The sequence below is a fragment of the Hemitrygon akajei genome, chromosome 25 (genome assembly GCF_048418815.1).
Source record: "Hemitrygon akajei chromosome 25, sHemAka1.3, whole genome shotgun sequence".
In the NCBI taxonomy this organism is placed as follows: domain Eukaryota; kingdom Metazoa; phylum Chordata; class Chondrichthyes; order Myliobatiformes; family Dasyatidae; genus Hemitrygon; species Hemitrygon akajei.
In genome coordinates, this window is record NC_133148.1 from 7,743,253 (window position 1) to 7,760,625 (window position 17,373).

General features: G+C 43.4%; 1 protein-coding gene across 10 annotated transcripts in view; it reads left to right on the forward strand.

The window, feature by feature from the left end:
• The window catches only part of LOC140716357 (WD repeat-containing protein 20-like), a 27,838-nt gene continuing 10,465 nt past the window's right edge, over positions 1-17,373 (forward strand). For 3 of the 10 annotated variants that reach the window (XM_073029017.1, XM_073029015.1, XM_073029016.1), the window contains exons 1-3: positions 1-316; positions 1,470-1,652; positions 3,748-5,022. In XM_073029017.1, the coding sequence (XP_072885118.1) occupies positions 65-316; positions 1,470-1,652; positions 3,748-5,022 (1,710 nt within the window). In that variant the 5' untranslated portion in view covers positions 1-64. Of the gene's footprint in view, positions 317-1,469; positions 1,653-3,747; positions 13,937-17,373 lie in introns of those variants that run through there. The other 7 variants (XM_073029010.1, XM_073029011.1, XM_073029013.1 and 4 more) reach the window with 6 other exon arrangements.

A 17,373-nucleotide genomic window follows, 5' to 3' on the forward strand; every position in this document is an offset into this window, starting at 1 on the left:
CTGGCAGGCTGGCGGGTGGGCAGGGGTGTGAAGGGTGGCCGCTGTTTTGCGGCTCCGGCTGAAGATGGCGGCTGAGGGCGGGGGCAAGGAGTTGAACGAGATCAAGTCGCAGTTCCGGACCCGGGAGGGAGCCTACAAGCTGCTGAGCCTGTCGGAGTACAGTCGTCCGAACCGGGTGCCCCTGAGCGCCACTCAGGGCACCAATCCGGTGCGGGTTTCTATGGTAAACGTGCGGGACCAGAGCGGCAGCGGCGACCGCATCTGCTTCAATGTGGGCCGGGAGCTCTACCTCTACCTGTACCGAGGCCCCAGAAAGGTGAGGCTGGCGTAAGCCAGGAGATGGGTGGGAGCTCACCGACTCCCGAGAGCCGCTGATGGGGTAGGACCGGCTCTGATGCGAAAGGGCTTCCGCGAAACCAAGCCCCCATCCTCCGCCCTTCCCCGTACCGTTGTCTGGCAAGGGATTGGTGGTTAGGTCAGAGAGTAGGAGATGGGGGTCAAACACTGAAAAAGAATGGGGAGCCCAGTGCTGATGATGGGTTGCCCGGGTTAATGGATTGGTTCCTGCTCTGATGCAGGGCCTTGACCTCAAGACTACCCCTACAGATTTCCTGACCCACTGAGTCCCCAACACGTTTGCTCCAGAATCCCAGCGTGGTCTCTGATATGGATCGTAAGGATTTGGGGCAACAGGAGGTTACCACAACCTTGTCAAGGGCAGTTAGGTTCGGAAAGTAAATCCTGTTCAAGTTTATTATTATAGGCATACATATGTATAACCAGTCAAACGTGTAATGGGTATAAATCGTGAAAATTTGCTTATTGTAACAGCAGCAGAAGAGTACTTTATATTCGTTCCAGATCAATAAAGTGTTTTTGAAAATCAGTAGGTGGTGCAGTCCCAAGTTTGGGTGCTGACTGGTGTTGGTTTGGCGACCCTGCTTGCAGTGAACAACAGGTGGATGCATTGGCTAAGATGCAGGAGGTTAGGGTCTCATAACTGGATTTGAATTTGATAGGGCGGCTGTTGTTAGGATTGTGGAATTACTCAGTGAGTTTTAAGGAGGTATTAAGAAACAAAAGGCATGAAGGTGAAAGGAAGTGAAGGAAAATCTGGAGGAGGGGTAAGTACAGAAGAGTTTAAAAGCTATGGGGAGGGGAAGGTGTTATAAAATGCCTGGTTCAAGAGTTTCAGTTGTTAAAGATACCATTTGCAAAGTTTAATTGATTGGCTGGAAGTAAGAAATGTTCAAAATATGCTTTGAATAAACAGGTTATAGAGTTCATTAGTTTGAAATAAATTTGTTAAAACATAACCACACACTTCACTCCTTATTTACAATTTAAAGTTCCCAATTTGTCACAGATTGGGGTATACAAATTGGTTAAAAGTCCTAAAGTGGTGGCTGATTTATTGCTTGCACTGAGAATCAGCCCTGTCTTGACGATGTTCTGTGTTTCCCCAACAGGCAGCAGATCTAAGCAAACCCATTGACAAGCGGATATACAAAGGGACACAGCCCACCTGCCATGATTTTAACCAATTCACTGCCACGCCTGACAGCGTCTCACTTGTAGTTGGTTTCTCCGCGGGTCAAGTGCAGTACCTGGATCCGATCAAGAAGGAAACCAGCAAACTGTTTAATGAAGAGGTAGTGTAATTATACAGTTTCTGAGACTTATATTACAGTGCAGTTACTTTGATTTTGTTCTTAATCCCATTTGTCAGACAATATTGTTATCTATTAGAATCCTCCATACTTTTAATAGAAGTTGTTCTTGCAAGTTCCTCATAGAATTATTCAGACGTGGAATATTAGGCATCGTCTCATTTTGATGCCAGCGTTGAGCTGAGCCGGCAGCCTGATAGTTCATTCCTCAGTCCTGCTAATAAATCTGAACCCAAATCCACTACTAACTGTCCGCTCTCCCCCTCTGACCCACTGAGTTGCTCCACATATCCACCATCTGTGTCTGATATTTGCTCTGCCTGAGCCATAGAAGGGTGACTGTGTGCAATTTGTTAAATGTGCTACATGTCGTTAAGCATCAGGAAACTTGTAATTATATTTTCTTCCGAAATTTCAGAACTGCATGAGCTCTTCTGCTGAAATAAGGTGCAGCTCCTATGGGATGTAGAATGAGTGGTCAGCAGGGAAATGCTGGTGTGGGGGGATTGATCGCGAGTGGTCAGCAGGGAAATGCTGGTGTGGGGGGATTGATCGCGAGTGGTCAGCAGGGAAATGCTGGTGTGGGGGGATTGATCGCGAGTGGTCAGCAGGGAAATGTTGGTGAAAGGGGGATTGATCGTGAGTGGTCAGGGAAATGTTGGTGTGGGGGGATTGACCGTGAGTGGTCAGAACAGAAATGTTGGTGAAAGTCCTGTTACTTTCTTTAGCTTTTTCAAAGAATTAGCTACATATATATTAATGAGGACTGCAGTTGATGTAGGCTGCATAGATTTCTGGGCACGTTTTGTCATGTGGAAAGTTCGCCCGAAGTGTTTCAGCCTATGGGTTCCAATAGCGGATGGAATTTAAATCCCTACAAATTTGAGTGATGCATTTGGTTAGAGGGCGTTCTAATAATATATCGTAAATAGTACCCTATGAAGTAGGGAGGAAGATAGGGATATCGCTTTTCAGGCTCCATAGTTCCATGTTGGCAAGGCTCTGATGGATAAGGAGGTGAAGAAGACATAATGGATGCTGGCCTTCACTCGAACATATGAACACGGGTATCATGTTATAACTTAATATTAGTTAGGCCGCAGCTGAACTATTACCTACAGTTCTGGTGGCCGCACCATAGAAATACTGTGATTGGATTGGAGAGGGTACAAATGATACTTACCACAATGTTGCAGGCATGGAGTGTTTTGATTATAAGGAGAAACTGGAGCGGTGTTTTTTCCTTGGAGCAGAGGAGCTTGGAAGGGTCTTGATAGAGATAACAAAAACATTATAAAGAGGTTAATGAGAAATTTTTCCCTGTAATGGATATTAAAAACCAGGAGGTGTAGGTTTAAGCTGTGAGGTATAAGTAAGGGGGAATAGAGGGGATCGAAGAGGTGGGGTTAATCAGGGTTAGAATCTGGAACACACATTTAAAATGGCTACAGTGTAGCGAAGCTGTTAGTGCAACGTTATTACAGCTTGGGGCATTCCAAAGTTCGGAGTTCATTTCCAGCATCGTTCTGTAAGGAGTCTCTGTACATCGTCCCGTGGAATGGGTTTTGCCCAGGTCCTCCAGTTTCCTCCCACAGTCCAAAGGTTGGTCAATTGGTCATTGTAAATTGTTGTGTGATTAGGTTAGGGTTAATTGGGGTTGTGGGGTTGCTGGGGCAGTGTGACTCAAAGAGCTGACTCTGCACTGTATTGCTGAATAAAATAAATAAAAATGAAAATATGTCTAGACAAACACTTAATTCATCTGTGCAGAGAAGGTTATCAACAGACCAAGTGCTGGTAAATGTGCAGAGCCAAAGGGACTATGACACTTTTCTGGATCAAACTCAGCTTGGATCGCATTCTTAAACTCATCCAGCTCTGATCATTGGGGAGAGTTTGCCTACAGTACATTTGCTGTCTTTGGGGAATACAGATCATAATGTCTTGGGAATTTCTGTGGATAGTGACAATAAGACTAACAGCTACCCCATGGGAGATGTGTAGGGACCTCAGCTCTTTGGCAAGGCTAGTTTCCTTCCTCTTAAAGTTTCATGACATCTTTTTTTTCTTGATGCAGAGGTTTATTGACAAGACCAAAGTGACCTGCCTAAAGTGGATGCCTGAGTCTGAGAGCCTCTTCCTGGTCGCCCACACTAGCGGCAACCTTTACCTCTACAATGTGGACCATCCGTGTGGAACCACTGCTCCCCACTACCAGCCACTGAAGCAGGGACCTGGCTTTGCTGTATACACCTGCAAAAGCAAGTCGAGCCGGAACCCACTGCTGAAGTGGTCAGTGGGCGAGGGGGCGCTGCACGAGTTCGCCTTTGCCCCTGACGGCAAGCATGTGGCATGTGCCAGCCAAGATGGCAGCCTGCGGGTCTTCCATTTCGATTCCATGGAGCTGTATGGAGTGATGAAGAGCTACTTTGGGGGCTTGCTGTGCGTGTGCTGGAGTCCGGATGGCCGCTATATCGTGACAGGGGGTGAGGACGACCTCGTGACAGTCTGGTCCTTCTGGGACTGCCGGGTGATCGCACGAGGGCACGGTCACAAGTCCTGGGTCAGCGTGGTGGCTTTTGACCCTTACACAAGTAGCATGGATGAAGGCGACCTGCCCGAGTTCAGTGGGAGTGACGATGACTTTCAGGAGCATGCTCCACTTGCCCGCAATCGCACAAACAGCACTTTATCCAGACTCTCCAAGCACAATTCCACGGATGGACGGGCAGCCAGTGTGACCTACCGCTTTGGCTCTGTGGGCCAGGACACTCAGTTTTGCCTCTGGGATTTGACAGAAGACATCCTTTTTCCCCATAAGCCCCTCTCACGGGCTCGGACGCACACGAATGTGGTGAGCACCACAGTCCCTGGCTCCCTCAGTGGCGGAAGCCTCACCAGTGGTCTCTTACTGGAGGCTGGCACCGCCAACTCTATCCCGCACTCGCTCTCCCGCTCCAACAGCCTGCCGCACCCAGCAGTGACCAATGCCAACAGTAAGGCCCACACGGATGGGGGTATGCCCTTTAGTATCAGCAAGTTCGCCACGCTGGCTCATCATGAGCGCAAGGATAAGTGCACGGAGAAGGACCACAAACGTAACCACAGCATTGGACACGTCATCAGCAAGAGTAACGACAAGCTGCACATGGTCACAAGGAACAAAACTGATCCAGCAAAGAGTCTGGGTACCACCTTGTGCCCCCGTATGGATGAGGTGCCATTGCTAGAGCCTTTGGTCTGTAAAAAGATTGCACATGAGAGACTAACGGTGTTGATATTCTTGGAGGACTGCATAGTCACTGCCTGCCAAGAGGGCTTCATTTGCACATGGGCACGGCCAGGTAAAGTGGTGAGTATGGGAGGCACAGGGACAGATCAGAGACGTAATCTCTGTCACCTCCTCCTGCCTTAGAACCCCTCTGACATGTGTATGCACCAATACTGTTTGCTCATACAGCCCTGAATTTATTCACCCCACTGCTGGCAGGCATGCTTTCAGCTGCCAAGGACAAAAGGATGGAATCTCTTCGTGCTCCTCCTTTTTGAACACTGCTTAAAATCATTCCCCTTCACCAAGCTGAGTAACTCCTCACACAACAGTGTCGTATTTGCCTGGCAGACACCCGATGAGGTGCAGTGGAACATTTTGTTTCAACGAGTGACTATACTTCACAGGATGTTCTGAGATGGTGAAATGTGTAATTTCTTATATAAGTACAAGTTAGTGTAGATACTTAATTGGTCAATTCATTCCAGTTGCGAAGTGTGTATGAAAGCCCTATCAACGTTTAGAAAGAGATCTACAGAACCAAAGCAAAATTTTTGTAGATCTTTGGAACTTCCTTCACCTCCACCTGCCTTGGATCTCTGAGCTGCTGCAGTCTTGGCTCCACGATTGCTGGCCAGACCTTCACTTCACCCCGATACCCTCTATTAGACTCTTTTAATTACCTTTTGGTCCTATTATCCTCTTATGTGTCAGGTTTTGTCAGATGCTCTTGTGATGCACTTTGATGTGTTTCACTATGTTTAAGACACTATATGTTCAAGATTGTGCAGAAATATCTTGACAAAGGCAGTGGGTTGGGGAGAGGAGTTACTGTTCTGAGCTGTAATCTGCCCAGGTCTGTTTCCTCCTTGCACCTGATGCTTTGCTCAGGGATTTTTCTTTCCTGTGTATCTCTTGTGCTCTAGTCAATGGCTTAGTTGTGATCCAAATCCACAAAGCTGCCTTTGTCTCACAATACTACTTATATTTGATTTACAAAAGCCTACTAATTTCAGACATGAAGCCAACAGTTGATCTAATCTGTTCGTATTCTTTTGGACAGGAGCTATTAACTTTGCCATCTTTTGTCTGCAGAATATATCCTAACCTCCTGGTGTAGATTCCCCAATCAATAGATATAAGGTGTATAGGCACAGAATTTGGCCCATCGAGTCTGCTCCACCATTTCATCATGGCTGATCCAATTTTCCTCTCAGCCCCAATCTCCTGCCTTCTCCCATATCGCTTCAAGCCCTGACCAATCAAGAATCTATCAACCTCTGCCTTAAATATACATAAAGACTTGGACTCCACAGCTTCCTGTGGCAAAGAATTCCACAGATTCACTACTCTCTGGCTAAAGAAATTGCTCCTTAACTCTGTTCTGAAAGGGCGCCCCTCTATTCTGAGGTTGTGCTCTCTGGTCTTGGAGTCTCTCACCACAGGAAACATCCTCTCTACATCCATTCTATCAAGGTCCTTCACCATTCTATAGGTTTCAATGAGGTTCACCACCCCCCTCCATTCTTCTAAATTCTAGTGAATACAGAACCAAAGCCATCAAACACTCTTCATATGCCAAGGTATTCAATCCTAGAATCATTTTCATGTACCTCCTTTGAATCCTGTCCAGTTTCAGCACATCCTTTCTAAGATAAGGGGCCCAAAACTGCTCACAATACTCCAAGTCAGGGCTCAACAGTGCTTTATAAAGTCTCAACATTACATCCTTGCTTTTATATTCTAGTTCTCTTGAAATGAGTGCGAGTATCACATTTGCCTTCATCACAGATTCAACCTGCAAATGAACCTTTAGAGAATTCTGCACAAGGACTCCCAGTCCCTTTACACCTCAATTTTTTGTATTTACTCTCCATTTAGAAAATAGTCAACTCTTCCATTTCTTCCACCAAAGAGCCGTATACTTCCCGGCACTGTATTCCATCTACCACTTCTCCTAAACTGTCTAAATCCTTCTGTAGCCGCCTCTTCAAAACTACCTGCCCCTCCACCTCTCTTTCCTGTTGTCTGCAAACTTTGCAACAAAGCTATCAATCCATTATCCAAATCATTGACATATAACGTAAAAAGCATCGGTCCCAACACAGACCTCTGTGGAACAGCACTAGTCACTGGCAGCCAAACAGAAAAAGGCTCCCTTTATTCCCACTCTGCCTCTTGGCAATCAGCCACTGCTTTATTTATGCTAGAATCTTTCCTGTAATACCATGGGCTCATGTAGCTTGTTAAGCAACCTTGTGTGGCACCTTGTCAAAGGCCTTCTTAAAATCCAAGTACACAATATCAACTGATTCTCATTTGTCTATCCTGCTTGTTATCTCTTCAAAGAATTGCAACAGATTTGTCAGGCAAGATTTTCCCTTGAGGAAACCATGCAGGCTACAGCTATTTTGTACCTCCAAGTACCCTGAGTCCTCATCCTTAATAACCGACTCCAACATTTTCCCAACCACTGAAATCAGACTAACTGGCCTATAGTTTCTTTCTTCTGCCTCTCCCTTCTTGAAGAGTGGAGTGACATTTGAAATTTTCCAGTCTTCCAGAATCTAGTAATTCCTGAAAAATTTGTACTAATGCCTCCACAATCTCTTTAGCCACCTCTTTCAGATCTCTGGGTGTACACCATCTGGTCCAGGTGACTTATCCACCTTCAGACCTTTCAGTTTACCAAGAACCTTCTCTCTCGTTATGGTAGCTTCACACACCCCATGCCCCTGACACCTGGAACTTCCATTATACTGCTAGTGTCTTCCACAGTAAAGTCTGATACAAAATACGTAATTCAGTTCATCTGCCATTTGCTTGACCCCATTACTACCTCTCCAGCATCGTTTTCCAGCAGTCCGATATCCACTTTCACCTGTCTTTTACACTTTATGTATCTGAAAAATATTTTGGTATCCTCCTTAGAATACTTCTTCCTCTTAAGGATGTGTATATCCTGTGCCTTCTGAATTGCTTCCAGAAATTCCAGCCATTGCTGCTCTGCTGTCATCCCTACCAAGTGTTCTTTTCCAATTAATTCTGACCAACTCTTCTCTAATGCCTCAGTAAATCCCTCTACTCCACTGTAATACTGCTACATCTGACTTCAGTTTCTCCTTCTCAAATTTCAGAGTGAATTTGTTCTTTTAGATCAAATCCAGCACCAACCTGATTTACCCAATCTATCTGCATATTGAAATCACCCATGACTATTGTAAATTTGCCCTTTTGGTGTGCATTTTCTATCTCCCATTGTAATTTGTAAACCACATCCTTGCTACTGTTTGGTAGTTTGTATACAGCTCCCATCAGGGTCTTTTTACCCTTGCAGTCCCTTAGCTCAATGCACAATGATTCAACATCATCTGACCCTATATTACCTCTTTCTAATGACTTGATTTCATTTCTTTTACCAAAAGAGCAATGCTGCCCCTTTGCCTTCCTGCCTATCCCTTATTGAAATGTGGAGGAGGCATGAGAGACAAAATAGCCTACTTATATGTCTTCTTATATAATTTGACACCTTGAACATTAAGCTCCCAGCTATAATCTTCTTTCAGCCATGATTCAGTAATGACTCCAACATCATACATGCCAATCTGTAACTGTGCTATCTACCTTATTCTGTATACTGTGCGCATTCAAATATAACACCTTCAGTCCTATACAGTATTCACTCTTTTCAATGTTTGCTTTTTACATTGCAACTCATCATGTTGATAGTCTCTCCTCACTACACATTGCCTCTGTTTGTAAATCAACTACATCATCTTCAGCACTATCATCCACTTTTCCTACTTGCATTGAAATATATTCAGCTCAGGACATTACTGGCACCATGCCCAACCTTTTGATTCCTAACTTTGTCTGAGGTCTTACCAACATCTGCCTCCACCACCTCTTCACTAACTGTCCTGGCACTCTGGTTTCCTTCCCCCTACAACTCTAGTTGAAACCCCACCGTGCAGGCTAACAAACCTTCTCACTTGGAGCTTAGTGCCCCTCCAGTTCAGGTGAAAACTGTAAAGTCTGTACAGGTCCTACAATCTTTGGAAGTACTGATAAATATAGATCCAGTTTAATTAATTAAACCCCCTGTGTTACCAATTAAACCACCCTGTAACCTTCTAAATTGTTGGGAGTACAGCCCAAGTTCATAATAGTTCATCCATTTTAATTAAGAAGACATATAAGTGGGCTATTTGGTCTCTCATGCCTCCACATTTCAATAAGGTAAAGACTGACCTTTTAACTTATTTATCATTACTTTCCTGCCCACCTTGGTATCCAAGGTTCCTTTAATAGCTAAGTATCTACATGCCTGTGAAAACAACATTGTTTAACTTTGCAGTCAATTCTACTAAAAGTACGCTTCATTCTTTCAAAAAGACCTGCAATATCCTTCAGTAGATGCGATTATTCACCAGTATTTTTATAGCATTTCATCCAGAGGGGTAAAGATGTGAGTTGCAAGTGAATTCTTAGAAATTATTCATCTAACTCTCATCACTGCCCTTGCCAACTCTTGCCAGCCAACATCACAGTACCTGTCTGGTCAGGAAGTCTCTACTATCCTCAGAATGTGATGGGTAACCTAAGTATAATTAAATCAGGCCCTAGTTGGGAATGAAAGCTGCATCTTTGTGGGTAGTGTTGGTTAGAATTGGACACAATTCTCATTGAAGTTACTATCCTTGAGCCCCGTCTCATCCATGCCTGTATGCATCAGCCAACTCTCCTTACGATCTTTCTTAAAAATCAGTTCTTCCTCTGGCCTCTTTCCTAGATGCAGCACTTTTGAAATTCCTCCACATCCTATCTCTGGGTCATGAACTTTTAATTTTTCACCACTTAACCAACTCTTCCCCATCATTGCTCATTTCCCCAGCCTCCCTACCTTGTGACACTCTTCAGCAGGAGCAGCATTTCCCAATGCAGAACTGCAATGGCAATTTATGATACTCCTGAACATGTGGCTGATGTCATCTTCCTGTTTAGATCTCAATCCCATGAAGGGTTCATTAACCTTAACTACTGAAACAATTTAACAAGTTAGTGTATTGCCAAAGGTGGTACAGCTGGTAGAGGCAACCTGGGTTCTGTCTCTGATTTCCAGTGCTGTCTGTGGGGAGTTTGTACATTATCCCTGTGACGGGTACTCTAGCTTCCTCCCACATGCCCAAAACATGGCATTTGGTAGGTTAGTTGGCTGCTGCAAATTGGCCCTTGTGTTTAAGTGAAAGGTGGAATCTAGTTGGGGAGAATAGATGAGAACAAAGGACTAGTGTATGGATTGTTGATGGATGGTGTGGAGATGATGACAAAGGAATGGATGCAGTGGTAACAAAATCATTTAATACTAATTTATTTAGAGATACAGTGCAGAATAGGTCCTTCGAGCCGTGCCGTCCAGCATACCAACAACACTGATTTAATCCTAACCTAATCATGTGACAATTTACAATGATCAATTAAGCTACCCAGTCTTCGGATTGTGGAAGGAAACCGGAGCACGCATTCCACGAGGAGGACATACAGAGACTCCTTACAGAGGAAGCCCCCAGCTGTAATAGCGTCATGATAATCACTATGCTATCATGTGCTTTAGAGTTGTGATACTGTTATTCTTGCCTTGAATTAATATTCTTAATTACTACCTTGGGACAGCGACATCCCTAGCAAAGTAAAGAAAACGAAGTGGGATTGCCCACTTATTCCACTACCACGTGAGCTTTGCAGCGGCGCTTAGTGTAGTGGTTAGCGTAATGCTACTACAGTGTCAGCAACCCAGGTTCAATTCCTGCAGTGGCCTGTAAGGAGTTTGCATGATTCCTGATGAAGGGTCTTGGCCGAAAACGTTGGCTACTCTTTTCTCACGGATGCTGCCTGACCTGATGAGTTCTTCCAGCGTTGTGTACTTATTCTTTGATCCACAGCATCTGCAGTTGTATTTTTGTTTTGCATGTTCTATCCTTGATTGCCAGGGTTTCCTCCTGGTGCTCCTGTTTCCTCCTACATTCCATAGGTGTAGGGGTTAGTAGCTGAATTGGTCACATGGATATAACTGGGAGGCTTGGGCTCCCAGGAAGGGCCTGTTACCATGCTGGGTCTCTAAATAATAAAACCTCAGTTTGAAGGATACAGTTGTAGTTTTCACTAATTTTCATTCAAACTTTGTGGAAGCATTTGGGGCCATTGGGCTCTTCAATATGATGAGGGCATTTACTCCATAAATGAGCTCTGTCCCAAAAGGTGGTGGTTATTTCAAAGTTGGATACGGTGAGTAAATTAGAATTTCAAAGCTGAGCTCCCTTGGCAACCTCTGCTCAGTATTTTCCAGCTGGTTTTTGAGCATGAGCCAGGGGTGCAGTTCAGCTACCATACTACTGACCTGGGTAATTGTCTCGCAGGATTATATTAGCTACAAGTACAACACAAAAAATGCTGGAGGAATTGAGTAGGTCTGTTGAAATCTATGGAGAAGAATAAGCGACCATTGTTGCAGACATGATGGAGAGTCTCAGCCCAAAACATGGACTGTGTTTCTCTCCATAGGTGCTGCCCGACCTCAAGTTTCTCCAGCATTTTGAGTGTTGCTCTGGATTTCCAGTATCTGCAGAATCTCGTGTTTATGATTAACCACAACTGCTCTTTTTGTAAATGATCTTTGTGGCAAATGCCAATAATAATAGAACTGAGGCAGGCTTCAGTTCCAACTTACATTTAGTTTTACTCCCCTTTCTGCATCTCCATCCCCAGCCATTTAATTTCCTTTTCATGTAAGTAGATCTCTTCTGGGAGGGAAAAATAATCTGTCTTACTGTTTTATTTGGCAATTATTTTAAACCTGTACACTCTGATTTACTGTTTGTCAGTGGAAACCGTTCCTAGTTAGTTTGTTAAAGGAGGTTTCTTCAATTAACCTTTCAACACAACAGGGATTCTATTGTCATTTCATGGGTATGTTCTGGTCAGCATGGCAGAGAATTTTAACTTGCTTAGAAAAAACTTCCGGAGTTCCGGATTTATGTAGAGATGAGTTACAAAGCAAACATCCCCGTGCAATGATGTGCCAATTTTCTGAAGCTGTGTGATCCCTAATGTTGAGTGTGTATGAGGCTTGTCAAGAGATAATGCAGGAACACTCAGTTCCTTGAGCCACTTCAACTCATTGGAGTCCAAGTTCGTAAGTCCCTGGAAGTAGCTACACAGATTGATAGGGTAGTTAAGAAAGAATGCTTGCCTTTACTGATCAAGGTATTGAGTTCAGAAGTCAGGAAGTTATGTTGCAGCTTTATAAAACTCTAGTTATGCCACATCTTGAGTATTGCAGAAGAGGTTTACCAATATCCTGGATTAGAAGACATGTACTATTTCGAGAGGTTGGACAAACTTGGTTTGTTTTCTCTGGAGTGGCAGAGGCTGAGGTGAGATCTGATAGAGGTTTGCAACATTATAAGAGGCATGGATAGAGTAGACAGACAGTATATTTTTCCCAGAGTTTAAATATCTAATACCATGTAGCATGTGTTTCAGGTTAGGGGGTGTCATTTCAAAGGAGGTGTGAGGTGGCAAGTTCTTTACAGTGTGGTGGGTGCCTGGAGTGGTGGTAGAGGCAAATACATTAGGTATTTTAAAGATAGGCATATGAATGTGAGAAAAATGGAAGAATATGGATATTGTGTAAGCAGAGGGAATTAGTAAGTTTGCCCATTTGATTACTGATTTAATTGGGTCAGCACAACATTATGGATCAAAGGGCCTATTCCTGTGCTATCCTGTTCTATGTTCTATTTCCACCATGCAAGACTAATCTGGATTAATACTTGATGTTGTTCTAGGCCTTGGTAACCCTTCCTAATGATAACTAATCAACTTCCGTTTTCCCAATTTTAATGGAATCCTGGTTACCACAACTGAAATGGAAAGAAGAGTTCCAGATTTCAATCACTCATCATGAAGTGTTTTATGGAATAACTCTAATTTTAAGATTTCCACCCCTCCCTTCCATCCTCGTTATCTGTTGAGCTGTGGTAACCTCTATGTATTTTGTTCCAGGGTTTACTGTCGGCACAGAATCAAGCTAATTCACCGAGTGGCACTGTGGTGTAGTTGGAGTCTGCTTTGGAAGTGCATTCAATTGTGGTCTGCCAGGGCTTTGCCAGTATTTAGGCATTTGCCCGTTGACTGTTAGAGCTGCTGCTGCATCAGTGGTCCCAGTGGTTGGATAAGGAATACCCAAGCGAGTCAGTCATGAGCCGAAATGGACTCCTTTATTTATTAATATGCTCAACACTAAATCCTGTCCTGGATTTGAACCTCAAATCACTTCTAATTTATCAAACTGTACAGTTAAAATGTAACCCAGAGAGCAAAATCAGGAGCTTTATCAGTGTCTTACTACAGATAGATTATTATATATTGTGTACATAGACGAAGATTCACTGAAACTAACTGAGGATGGGTAGCCTGTGTAATTCTCAATGCAGTCTCGAATATGAGTACTGAGCAATACGTATCCCATGAATAGGATTTGATCGGAAACAAATTCCAGTTTTTGGAAATGTTCATCTCCGATTGGGTATGGAATAAACATAAGTAATAGAAGGCCTGACAGAGCAATATGCTTCTGCTACTGTCTGTGGAGTAAGCAATTTAGAGTTGGTCACTTTTTTTTATTTGCACTTGATCAAATTCTACATGACTGAATTGTGATGAGGTACACAGTGCCATTACCCCTGCCTATAAATATTGTACATGCAGTGATTTGCAAAAGATAACATATGACTGATTTCACCTTTATTAAAATATTTAAAATATGTTTCTAATACAGTAAGGTTGTAGTTGTCGATTTGTTCACCCGTTGAAATGAAAGCTGAGTGTAATGGGCTGGAAGAGAGACGATATGCACTTTCAGCAACATTAACGTTTTGTTGAAAATCAAAAACTTGGAGATGCTGGAAATCTGAAATAAAAACGCTATCACAGAGATGACATTTGTTCTCCCTACTGCTCCCCCTCACACCTGCAATGCTTCTTCACTCTGATGGAAAGTCAACTGTTTAAGTCCACACAGAATTTCACTTATCTTTCCATTACTATATGTTGTACTTATTTGGGACTGGGCAGAAGTGTCTTCTCTCAGAGAACTGAGTCTTTGAAATTGCTGAGATCAACTAAATGGATGCCAAGCAAATAGACTGTGGCACCCAGTGTCAACTGTGATCTCACCAAATATGGGACATGTGACCCCCCCCCGCCCCTTTGTTTCATGCCCTTATCAGGGGCCCCAGGCAAGTTCTTTATTTCCCAGGAAGGATTGCTTGCACATTGCTGTTCTTCAATTATGGCAGCAATTTAAGGATGTTGGTTTGAGGAACCTTTTGGAACTATCTTGAAAAATTGCATTAGGATGGACATGTACAGTGTTCCTAATCTGTTGTGGCATATCTCACCTTAAGCAGGACCACACTTAGTAATATAGGAACCTGCATTAGATTCACCAATGGTAAGAGCAATAGGGTTGTATTAGTGGGAGATTTGAATGTCCCCAGTATTAGCTGGACTACTCCGAATATTATGGGCCCAGAGGGAGTGGAGTTGGTGAAGTATGTCCAAGAAAGTTTCCTGAGGCAGTGTGGAGGGACCAACTTGGGAGGGTGCAATATCTTTTCTTGGGAACGAGGCTGGGCAAGTAACTGACGTGGCATTCAGGGAGCACCTTGGCTTTAATCACCATAACCCTATATATTTTAAGGTAAAATGAAGAACAACACAATATGTTGTGACAATCATTTAACCTTCTCCAAGATCTAACCCTTCCCCCCACATAGCCCTCCAGTTTTCTTTTATTCACATGTGTATCTAAGGATCTTAAAAGTCCCTAATGTATCTGCCTCTACCCACCATCCCCAGCAATGTGTTCCATGCACTTATCATTATGTGTATAAAAATTCCCTTTGACAACACCCATAATTTCTTCCAATCATCTTTAAAATATGTCCTCTCTTATTAGCCATTGCACCTTTGGGAAAAGGCATTAGACGTCCACTGGTAGTAGGTATTTCCGAATTACAGTTCCTACAGTAACAATAAGGTGGATAAATCCTCAGGGCTCTATGTGAGGCTAGAGAAGAAAATCCAGAGTCTGATTAGGAAAAGTTGGCATAACTGTGAAGACCAAGCCGTGCTTGATGAAACTTCTGAGTTTTTTGAAAAGGTAACAAGAAAGACTGATGAGGGTAGGGCAATGGATTTCAGGTAGGAAGCTGAGGGAGATGGTTGAAGGTTCCTCAATATGGAGGATGCTGATTATTGATGTACCACAGGGGTTAATGTTAGGTGGTGGTGTTGACAGTGAAGGTTACTGTAGATTATGAGACGGGAAGGGAAGAGGATCTTGATCAGATAAGTGGGCTGAGGAATGGCAAATTAATTTCAAGAGATAAGTGTGAGGTGATGCCCCTTGAAATAATAAGGCACTAAGGAATTGTACTGGAACAAAGGGACCGAAGAGTACGAGTGCACAGTTTGATGTCAAAGGTAGACTGTGGGGAAAGGTGTTTAGCACCCGGTCCTTAATCTATCTCAGGGCACTGAGTGTAACAGTTGGGACATCAATCGGGGCTTTGAGCAGTGTAAGAGTTTGAGACATCAGCCAGTGCATCGTAGTGCAACACTATTACTGACTGGGACTTCCCGGAGCTCAGGGTTCAATTCCGGCACTGTTCTGTAAGGAGTCTGTGTGCGTCGTTCCCGTGGAATGCTTGAGCTTTCTCTGGATCCTCCATTTTCTTCCCGCAGTCCAAAGATGTACGTACTTGGTAGGTTGGTTGGTCATTGTAATTGGGTTAGGGTTATCAAGTTTATTGGGAGTTGCTTTGGCTCTAAGGGCCAAAAGGGCCTAGTCAGCGCTGTATCACTAAATAAAGTGAAATTATGTTGCAGTTGTACTAGTCATTGGTGAGGCTGCACTTGGAGTATCCTGGTCACCGTGGTATAGCAAGTATGTGGTTAAACTGGAAAGAATGCAGTAGATGACTCATGGATGCTGCAGGAATAGCAGGCCTAAGTTTGGCTAAGGAAGTGTTTGAGGCAGAAAGCATACAGGGGTGGGACTAAGAGTGATTACGAGCTAAACATAGAAAATTGGGACTAGATGGGTGGGCACTTTGGTTAGTATGGCCTTGTTGGGCCAGCAGTCCCATACCCATGCTGTATTGCTCTATGACCTGTACCCTGGAATGAAAAACTACATCACATGGCAAAGCTGTCAGTAAGTTGCAAGATGAGCTGATGTTTGAAATAATAAAGGAATTCTATAAAATAGAAATTATTTCCACTTGGGGAAATCTGTGACCATAGAGTTTAAAATTATGCCTTTTGTAGCTAGACCATTTAGGATTGGAAAACATCAGAATTGGGCTCCTCAGTATTTGGATTGAGACAATTGAATTTTTCAAATTCATTTTCTAGCCATGGTGTAAAATAAGGAATATGAATCATTGTTTGATAAATATCATCAAGATATAGATCAACAAGATTAACTGAAAGTCTTCCTGTTGTATTAATCTTTCCCCACATTCCCTATCCAAAGTCTTTTTTCTCACCTCATCTGATTTATGCACCTTTTCATTTCTCCCCTTTCTTCCTCCATCTGTGTTGGAAGGAGCGACAGGAGAGTTACACTTTCACTTAGACCTTGGTTCAGACATATTCAGTGTATCTTGTGAGGCTCTCTGGATGGAAGCTGATTTTTTCTGTTCCGTACCTGGGACACCAGTTGAGAGAAAATCCAAACAAGCCTATGGTTGGTCAAAAAGAGGCAAAAGATGGATTTAATAGAAGAGGGGACAATACAACACAGGAACAGGCCTTTGGCCCATGCTGTTGTGTTCAACTAATTAAGCTAGTGATACCTAACCTTTTCTGTTTGCATATCATCCATATTCCTCCATTCTCTGCATATTCATCTGCCTTTCTAATAATCTCTTAAACATCTCTACCGTTTCTACCTCCACCACTCTATGTATATTGCCTTTGAAGTTTCCTCCCTTCACTTTAACTGCATGCCTTGAGTATTTGACATTTCAACTCTAAATACTTTATTTTTAAATATAGTCTGTTTCAAAACTTAAGCCCCTGTAGAATCAAGTCAAGCTGCTCTCCCATTGCCCAGGACTCTTGTTGCTGATCCTTCATATTTATTTGTTAATTGGGTCAATATGGTAGGGTAGCGGCTATTGTGATGCTATTACAGCTTGGAATGTTGGAGTTCAATTCCAAAGTAATCTGTAAGAAGTCTGTATGTCCCTCCCATGGAGCTTGTGGAATTCCACTACATCCAGTCTCCTCTCGTTCCAAAGACATACCGGTTGGTAGGTCACTGTAAATTATCCTGTGATTAGGCCAGGGTTAAGTAGGTGT